Here is a 9,754-nt window from a genome sequence, read left to right on the forward strand (position 1 = left end):
GAGCTCTTCAGGTCAAGCACTCTACCACTTGAGCCACAGCACCACTTCCTATTTTCTGGTAGCTAATTGGAGATCAGAGTCTTGTGGACCTTTTGTGCCCAGGCTGGCTCTGAAATGAGATTCTTAGATCTCAACCTCCTGAGTAGCTGGAATTACAGCTGTGAGCTTCAATATTTACTTTTTACCATATTTCTTATATGCTATTTTTTGAATGCCATTTTTCCTTTCTGGATTCAATATTAGCTCATTTAGCAAAGACTCAGTGAAATCTGATGGAGATAAATGTGAGTTTACTTTGGTTTAACATTCAGTCAATGCTGGAAACATGGTTTACATGGTAGAGAGCCTGCCTAACCAGCACGAAGCCGAATTCAAGCCCCACTATGACCAAAGTTCTCAGTCAAGTTATGTTGCCTTTAAATTCTAACAATCATTTCATTATTTCCCATCCTTGTAAAACCTCTGGGCCAGGCACCAGTGACTCACATACACAATGTTACTCAAGAGGGTGAGACCTTAAAGGATCATGGTTCAAAGCCATCCTCAACAGAAGGTTCAACCAGAAAGACGATGGACTAATGGTGGCTCAAAGGACAGTGTCAGCCATAAGAAAGCTGAACAAGAACTGTAAGTCCTTTGTTCAAGAACTGTACCAGTACCAAAAAAAAGCTATACTGGGGCCATGAGTTTGGCCTAGTGGTAGAGTGCTTGCCTAGCATGCACGAAGACCCGGGTTCAATTCCTCCGTACCAGACATAGAAAAAAAAAGCCGGAAATGGTGCTGAGGCTCAAGTGGTAGAGCTCTAGCCTTGAGAAAGTCCAAGGACAGTGCTCAGGCCCTGAGCTCAAGCCCAGGACTGGCCAAAAAAACAAAAAAACAAAACTGTAATTGCTCCCTATATTCTTTGGCAGATTTGCTACTGGCATTTCATAATCAATTCACATAACTGTCTTGTGTTTAAGATTACTGCTTACTTTAAAATAGTCAACTATTTTGGAACTTCCTTTTTTTTTTTTTTCTGAGTCTCACTTATGCTGACCTCAAACTCAAGACTCAAGAAGCTCATGCCTCAATCTCTTGAATGTTGGAATGACTGGCAAGTACCACCACACTCTAAGTTGAGTTTGGGGGGGGGGGGGGGGGGAAGCACAGCCTAGTGGTAGAATGCTTGCTTGCATGCATGCATGCAGCCCTGAGTTCAATTCCTCACTACCATACATACACACACACACACACACACACAAACCAAAACAGAAGTGGTACTATGGCTCAAGTGGTAGAGATCTAGCATTGAGAAAGCCCATGGACAGTGCACAGGCTGAGTTCAAGCCCCAGGACTGGGAAAAAAAGAAAAAAATAGAAATTATACTTAGTTCCTTTTCAAATCTATGGTCATTAATACCATTGTGGTCTTAAGACTGATTCACTCCCCCCCCCCCAAGTCATGAAGTCATGAGACTTGAACTCTGAGGCCTGGGTGCTGTCCCTGAGCTCTTCAGCTCAAGGCTATTGCCCTACCCCTAGAGCCTCAGCCTCACTTCCCATTTTCTAGAGGTAAATTGGAGATAAGAATCTCAGGTCCTTTTGTGCCTGGGCTGGCTTTGACCCTTGATCCTTAGATCTCAGTCTTCAGGAGTAGTTAGGATTATAGGCATGAGCCACCACACTCAGCTAGTAGTAACATCTTTACAGGTCATTTATGAAGTGTTTCTCTGCCATTCATCTCATATAAGCAATTGTCTCTGAATTCTCTACAATTTACTGGGTGAGTTCACCTTTTCCAAAGTTTGTTTTTTTCCCATATTCTTTTGTGATCTAAATTGTGAAATTTGCTTCAGAGAAAAAGGTTTTTAACCAGGAACCACAAAGATGTTACCAGCCCAGAAATAATTTTTGTAAATTTCTTTTAAGGTTTTATGAAGCACAAATCCCAGGTTACAAATTCTCAGTAAAAACTGTTCAGGGCTGGGAGCGTGGCCTAGTGAATAAAGTGCTTGCCCAGCATACATGAAGCCCTAGGTTCAATTTCTCAGTACCACATATACAGAAAAAGCCGCAAGTAGTCCTGTGCCTCAAGTGGTAGGGTGCTACCCTTAAGAAAGCCCAAGGAGAGTCCCTAGGCCCAGAGTTCAAGCCCCATGACCCACACACACAAAAAAAATCTGCTTTGAGGAATAAAATGTTTTACAGGGGTATTCTGGTCTGCCACAATGCCAAAAAGATAACTATCTTGACTTTGTATTTTTATGTAAAATTAATATACTTATGACTTTAACTCAGACAATTCACCTTTGTAAACAGTATTTGAGTACTGGACTCCACCTTATAATATACATATACATATGTATATGCTATTTTTCTTTTCTCTTTCCTCCAGTACCTGGGATGAAACCCAGAGTCTTGAGTACATTACACAAGGGATCCACCACTGAACTGCATGCCCAGCCCAAATATGTTATTTTATTGGGTTTGTAAGTCTTCCCTGTCAGGCATTTGTAGTAGCTGAATCAATTTGATATAGCAGATTTCCTAGTCTACAATGTTTAAAGAATGTTACTTAATTAAGGGTATTAGTTGCTTAGGGGGACTTTAATCTGTTAAGTTTATTAATTTAACAAAAAAAAAACAAGTTGAAAGCATTATCATTATACAAAGTCAAAAGTATTTTAGATACATATAACAAGGTTAAAAAAAACTTCAAATTGAACATTTAACTACATGCTAATTTTGAAATAAACATGTATTAATTATTGTCTTTTGTACACTAGAAAGCCAATCTCCACTATTAAAGGTGACAAATTATGGGTTTTTTGGTAATTTGGACATCAGTATTAATCAACTCCTCCATGATATAACAAAGTCTGAATTTTGCAAATGGCAAATGTCAAAAAATCTTTAATTTTCTGTTAAGATTACAGTGTTTTATAAAAAGCCATTATTTCATCAGCAATTACATTAAGAATTGAGATGGAGCCTGGTGTCAGTGGTTCATACCAGTAATCCTAGCTACCAGGAGGCTGAGCTCTGAAGATCCAGGCTGAAAGACAGCCTGGGCAGGAATCCATGAGACTCTTAGCTTCAATTAAGCACCAGAAAACTAGAAGTGGCTCAAAAGTGGTAGTGCTAGCCTTGAGCAAAAAGAGCTCAAGAACAGTGCCCAGACCCTGAGTTCAAGCAACTAACAACAACAACAACAACAAGAGTGATAGTGTATGCCTATAATTTCAGCACTTGGCAAGCTGAAACAGGAGAGAGTTCTAGGCAAGTGTAGGCTACATGTGACATCCTAGCTTATGCCTATCATCCTACTCAGGAGGCTGAGATCTGAGAATCAGTTTGAAGCCAGCTGGGGCAGCAAAGTCCCCAGCTACTACAAGTGGAGCTGTGGCTCAAAGTGGTAGAGTTCTATCCTCAGGGACAGTGCCCAGATTCTGAGTTCAATCCCTACAACCAACCTTAAAAAAAAAAAAAAAAAAAAAAATGGCTGTTCCTTTTTGTTGTTGCCAGACTGGCACTCAATAACAGATACACCAGTTCAATGGCTAGTGCTCTACCAACTAAGCCACATCTCCAACCCATCATCGCTGTTTTAATGAAAGTTTGTGAATTTCCCCATGGATGTAGAATTTTATTTATATTTTATGGCACGGGTAAAACATACATACTCATAAGGAAGTACTTTTGTATCCTTTTGTGGAGCTTTATCAGATTTCATGTTGAATTATATGGAGGGAATATATATACATATCTACTTTGTGTGTGAATTAAACAAATTTAATTTTAATTGGGGACCTGATTTTCCATCAGGTCCCCAATATTCTGGCTCCTTACAGTCAAGATTAAGGAAATTATATAATTCTGATCAATTTTTCTTGTTAATTTGGACTCCTCCACTTGTTTCCCTTTGGTCATACACTTCCATCTCCTTGGTGGACTAGATTACTGAGTGTTTTGTTTCGTTAATGTTTTTAGGTTAGCCCTTGATAAAAACCTAACTACGGAGTCGGGAGTTTGGCCTAGTGGTAGAGTGCTTGCCTAGCAGCTAGGAAGGCACACGAGTTCAATTTCTTGGTAGCACAAACACAGAAAAAGCCAGAAGCCGTGCTGTGGCTCAAGTGGTAGAGCTAGCCTTGAGAAAGCCCAAGGACAGTGCTCAGGCCCTGAGTTCAAGCCCTAGAACTAGCACAAAAAAAGAAAAAAAAAAAACCTAAGACTCAGGAGACTGAGATCTGAGGATTGTAATTTCAAGCCAGTCTAAGCAGTGAAGTCTATGACACTCATCTCCAAATAACTACTAACCAAAAAGCTCGAGTGAAGCAGTGGCTTAAGGGGGGTAGAGCACCAGCTTTCAGCAGAAAAAGCTAAGGGGCAGAGCCTAGGCCCTGAGTTCCAGACCCGGTGGTAGCACAAAAGAAACAGGTTTTTGTTTCACCCAAACCATAAGGATTCAAGAAATGCTTTTTTCTCGATAGAAAAGCGCTGTCATGACAGCTACCAGCACGTGGATATTCTGGTAACCTAGGACCTTGCCCAACCATAGAAAACCTGTGTTATTAAAGTTCCTCCTAAATCAAGAGGGCCTCCACATTCTGGCTTTGCAGGATCCAAACTGACTTGTCCTCCAGGGCCCAAAGTCTCCTTTTCTCTCCCACACGAGCAGGGGCCTCCTCTCTGCCAATGTAACTTACTTCGAGGAAGCAATTGCCTTTGCTTTAAGGGGAGAGCCACTAACCCCTACATGGCGTTATCAGGAAAAATAAGTAGCAAGGTTCACTTTTAAGTCCTTTCGGGAGACTTAACGAGAGAGGAAGCTGAATTATCTGCGAAAAGAAAAACCAATTCAGATCCGGGTGGGTGAGTGCAGAGGGAGGGACCCGAGGCGTGGCGTCGGGTAAGAGGCAGTGTCCTTTGAACGGGGCTCCCGGGGCGCCAAGGCCCCCCCCACCTGATGGCCGCGGGAGTCAGGAAGGCTGAGCTTCACTTCGCAGATGGGGACACTGAGGGACCAGGCGACGAGATGTGCGGCCCGAAGCCTCGCTGAGCGACGTGAGGCCGAAGAGGAGACCCAGAAGCCCGGGTTCCCACGCACCCCCCTCCCATGCCCGCCCCTGCCATGGCGTAGACGGCCTCCACCACCCCCCCACTCCCCCACTCCCCTCCCCGGGAGGACACAGCTCCCCAGGTCCCGAGGACAGGGTCCAAAGCCGAGGCTCACGAAAGCGCTCCCGCCGGGATCTGCAGCCAGAGAGCGTTGGAAGCGTGCGTGCTTCCAGCCCAACATGGCGGCGCCGAGGCCGCCCCCCCACCCCGAGCCTGCCGCAGGCCGGAGGCTTCCCCTCACGGCGCTCCGGCGGGGCGGGAAGACGGCCCAGCCCCGCCGGCGCCCTGCTCGCTGCCGCGGCTGCTGCTCGCTGAAGGAATCACCTACCCGACATGACTAACGGCCGCGGCGCGGAGCCCCCACAGCCCGCGGAGCACAGGGGAAACGAGAGCCAGGCGGCACGGCGGCCGGAGCTGTTCTGAGGGCTGCGCGGCGGGCTGAAGCCGACTGCGGGGCCGCGGCAGCCAATCAGCGGACGGCGGACCGCACCACCGCACCCGGGTCAGAGGGGTGTTTCTCCACTGGCACCAGCCTCCGACCCCGGGGCCCCTCCCGGTTCGCCCCTCCGCGGACCGTACCATTATTGAGAGGGAACTGAGAGGGGAAGGTACCAAGGTCTCTGTAAGGATGGGGGAGGCGGGCGGGACGACTCTTGTTTCCGTCCCTTTTCCGGTCTGATGCGTCCCTTTATTGGGATCCGAAAGAACCCAAGATCGGTCAACGAAGGAGGAAACCCCTCGCACACGCAAGCCGTTTACTGGCCAATGCTCCGTCTTCCCCTCGCTTTTGGAATGGTCTGGCCCGGTCCCTGGGTCTCGCTCCGGCGGTGGCATTCGCGCTCCAGCCGCCTGGGGGCGTTCGGAGCCGGAGCAGCGCCGCGCCGGGCTCCGGACCGACTTGGGTCCCGGATCCCCTCGGGAGCCGCGGGGACGCCCTCGCCGGGGACCGGACGAGGAGGTGGCTCACGCCTGCCTCACGCCTGCAGCCCCTTAGAGGGCTGGCGTCTGGCGACGGCAGTGCGAAGCCCAGTCTGAGCCGGCGACCGAAAAGCCAGAAGTGACCTGGTTCACGTAAGGAGCGGGCTGGAGCCATGAACCTTTGGAAAAGACGAGGGGCGGGCCCTGAACGCGAGGCCCGGCCCGGGCGCCCGACCCGCCCTGAGAATGGGTCTCCAGCGCTGTTGCTGACTCTTAATTGTCGGCGTCTTACATCATCTGCTTCGCAAAACAGACTGATGAAATGGTTCCCCCGGCGGCAGAGAAAGTGGAATTCACTGGCCTTAGGCCACACGCACAGGCCAGGCCCGGTGAGCCGCCCTGCTCACGGTGCGAGCCGCAGTGTTGTACAGACAGGCGGCTCAGTCCCAGGAGCAGGGGCTGAGAAAGGTCCAAGAACTAACGAGGACATTTTCCCAGAGCAGGTACTCTCTGAGCCAAACTGCAGAAGTTGACTGAGTTGAAAATGTGGGCAACAAGATGCCCAGACTCGGGGCCGGGAGTTTGGCCTAGTGGTAGAGTGCTTGCCTAGCATGCACGAAGACCCGGGTTCGATTCCTTGGTTACACATACTTAGAAAAAGCCAGACGTGGTGCTGAGACTCCAGTGGTAGAGCTCTAGCCTTGAAAAAGTCCAAGGACAGTGCTCAGGCCCTGAGCTCAAGTCCAAGACTGGCAAAAAAGAAAAAAAGATGTCCAGACTCGTTGTAGAACAAGTAATTCAATAAGTTTCAAGTAATCAGTTCGTTTGGAGGATAGCCTCCAGGGGACAGTAGGAGGAGACCATGCCAGAAAAGTAAGAGGCTAAATAGCCAACATCTTGGAACCTTGGAGTTTGAAATTTTATCTTGAAGGTAGTAGGAATCACCCATCAGAGGACTTTAACCAAAAGTAATATATTCAGATTTGTATTTTCCAGCGATGGAACAAAGGATGCATGGAGATGAGCCTAGAAACCAATTAAGTGGTCACAGAAACCATTCTAATGAGATACCAAAGTGCTTAGAAATTAAATCATAGCTAGGGAGATGGAGGTCAAGTACAGAGATCCCCAGGTATACTTCAGGCTAGACCAAATAAGAGTTGGTGATCAGTTAGGTTGGAAAGGACTAGCACAGAGAGAGTTGTCTGGAGTGACTTTTTAGGTTTCCTTCTCACAGAAGTGGCTAAATAGAGGTGTCACCCATGGTATCAGGAAAAAGAAAAGGATGCAATGAAAGTGAAAGAGTAAGTTCATAATTAATGCCTTTAGATAAGTGGGGGGAAGCTTTCGGCCATCTCTTCTTATTATACCTCTAGAGAGGGTCGGTGAACTCCCTCCCTGCAAATAGGAAATAGATTGCTTTTTTCCAGAGAGTGGCAAAACAAACAAGGCTAAAGGAATAAAAATTGTGACAGAGCCATCAATTGTTCAGCATCTATACTGAGGACAGCAGTCCAACAGAGATGAACATACGCAATAACGGGAAGGAATCCAACTACAAAGGGGAAAAGGCAATGCTTTAGGTATTTAGAGCAGGCAGAGGGTTAAAGTATAAAATACAGGGAATATTACTCATCATTGACTCATTGTTTGTACCTCTGAAATAGATTGTACTGACCCATCTCTCCATAGGACATAGTAATAGAAGTTAAGCATTGGTAGTGTGTTCTTAAATATTGTTAAACTACTGTTTATAAGCCTTTGCTACAAGCACCTTTTTGTCAGATTACTTTTTTCTTTAAAGGTACTGGAAAGCCGGGAGTTTGGCCTAGTGGTAGAGTGCTTGCCTAGCATGCACGAAGACCCGGGTTCGATTCCTCGGTACCACATACGCAGAAAAAAGGTCATGCCAATACGCAAAGCATAATTCCAGTACCAGAAGACTGCTGCAAACATGATGCTTCATTTGTATAATGAATTGTATCGTGATTGGTATAAATGTAAGGGGACTGCTGTGATTGTTCCCACCCCAACGCCATTATATAAGGAGGCTGCTTCTAGGGAAAGGAAGGGAAGGGAAAAGAAAGGAGGGGGAAAAAATAGATGCTGCTGCTTTCCGTATTTTGTAGATGATGAACCATGAAGCTGTGAAGGATGAAATTCTTTAGCAAGTTGGCATGGCCAATTAGGGACAGAAGCAGAGTTCCTACAAAGCCTTTAAGCCAAGCTTAGAGATCTATGCACAGTGGCCCTCCTCTTCCAAACTTGAACCCCCCCGCCCCCCGCAGGGTTCTCACTGTTCTTTCTAAGGCTTCTTTCCATACCACAGACAGGGCTCACAGACTGCAAATCGTGCTGTGCCTCCTGACTTCCGAGGGTTTTTTTATGCCTTGCAGATGATATCTGCAATAAGAAATGCATCATCTTTAACAGATTTCCAAGAAGGTCTTGACTCTACACCAAGACCCGTTTACCCCCAACACATTCCTCAGATCCATACTTGAGGAGCTTGCACCCATCCTTGCACATCGGGTTGTTTCAGTTCAAAAAAATTCCTTCCTGCAGCACTGGAGGAAATAATATCCAGCATGCTCTAGGCTTCTGTTTCTATTCCCAGTCTTGCAAAGAGAAAGAAAGGAAAATTAGAAGGGGATCAAGATATGTCTTTTATCCCAGCCACAGCAGAGGACTACACTTACTAGGGGTGTCCAGAGCTCCAGTTTCCATGGCTACCCTGGCTTCTGGGCTGTAGACGCTGCCTCCTGCCCTTGTCCCTCCATTCTGCGGCTGGCAGAGTTGTGTTGTTTTTATGTGTTCATTACATATAAGGTTTTTTTCCTTCTCCTTTTCAGAGTTTCTCCTGTACTGCCTGTTTAGCATGCCATCCCATCTCACCCCTGGTGTAGACCTTGTAAGGACAGTATCAGGACTGAACATTGGCTTAGTATGAAAGGTAACCATTGGGGCCAGGAGTATGGCCTAGTAGTAGAGTGCTTGCCTAGCAGGCAGGAAGACCTGGGTTTGATTCCTCGGTACCACATACATAGAAAAAGCCAGAAATGGCGCTATGGCTCAAATTGTAGAGCTCCAGCCTTGAGAAAGCCCAAGGACAGTGCTCAGGCCCTGCGCTCAAGCCCAGGACTGGCAAAAAAAAAAAAAAGGTAATTATTGGCGAAAGCCATTTGAGCAGAGTTCTGACCTGTTTTGCCAGAGAAGCAAGGAGAGCTTTAAGGTCAAGCCACAGTGGAACCAATAGTCAGACTACAAAATTCAAAGCTTTCATATTTTGCCAATTTGTTCTCTACTTGGGTATGACATACTTCCTCTCTAACCCACCAATGCCTAGTACAGTGCCTGAAACAATGGGCATTTTTTTAAGGAAGGAAGAAAACCTTGTATTTAATGAATAAATAAATGAAAACAATAACAAAATCACATGACTTGTATTTCCAGCTTGTTAGTAAATGCCTTCAGATCTAAAAACTTATCTAGAACTTTCTATGTCACCTCTGAAGCACGAAGCGTTCCATGAGTGTTTGTTGAAAGAATGACAGCCACTCAGTACCAAGTGCTACAGATAGAATTTAGCTATTGTCACCGCCTCCCCCTTCCCCTGCTCCCTAGGGAGGTGTCACTGGACCCCCGTTCCTCTGGCCTTCCTCGAGAGCAGGCCTCCCAGGGCCTTGTACCTAAGCAGGAGACTCCTTGTAAATGACCCAGCTGCCCCATCCTGTC

General features: G+C 46.6%; 1 protein-coding gene across 2 annotated transcripts in view; it reads right to left on the minus strand.

Annotated features, from left to right (window-relative positions):
• Taf15 (TATA-box binding protein associated factor 15) overlaps window positions 1-5,524 on the minus strand; it is a 38,483-nt gene extending 32,959 nt beyond the window's left edge. For both annotated transcript variants that reach the window (XM_090351231.1, XM_090351230.1), the window contains exon 1: window positions 5,430-5,524. In XM_090351231.1, coding sequence (XP_090207357.1) covers window positions 5,430-5,436 — 7 coding nt within the window. In that variant the 5' untranslated portion in view covers window positions 5,437-5,524. The remainder of the gene's footprint in view (window positions 1-5,429) is intronic.
• Window positions 5,525-9,754: the final 4,230 nt, after the last annotated feature.

The sequence above is a fragment of the Megascapheus bottae genome, chromosome 17 (genome assembly GCF_031878675.1).
Source record: "Megascapheus bottae isolate mThoBot1 chromosome 17, mThoBot2.hap1, whole genome shotgun sequence".
Taxonomy (NCBI): Eukaryota; Metazoa; Chordata; class Mammalia; order Rodentia; family Geomyidae; genus Megascapheus; species Megascapheus bottae.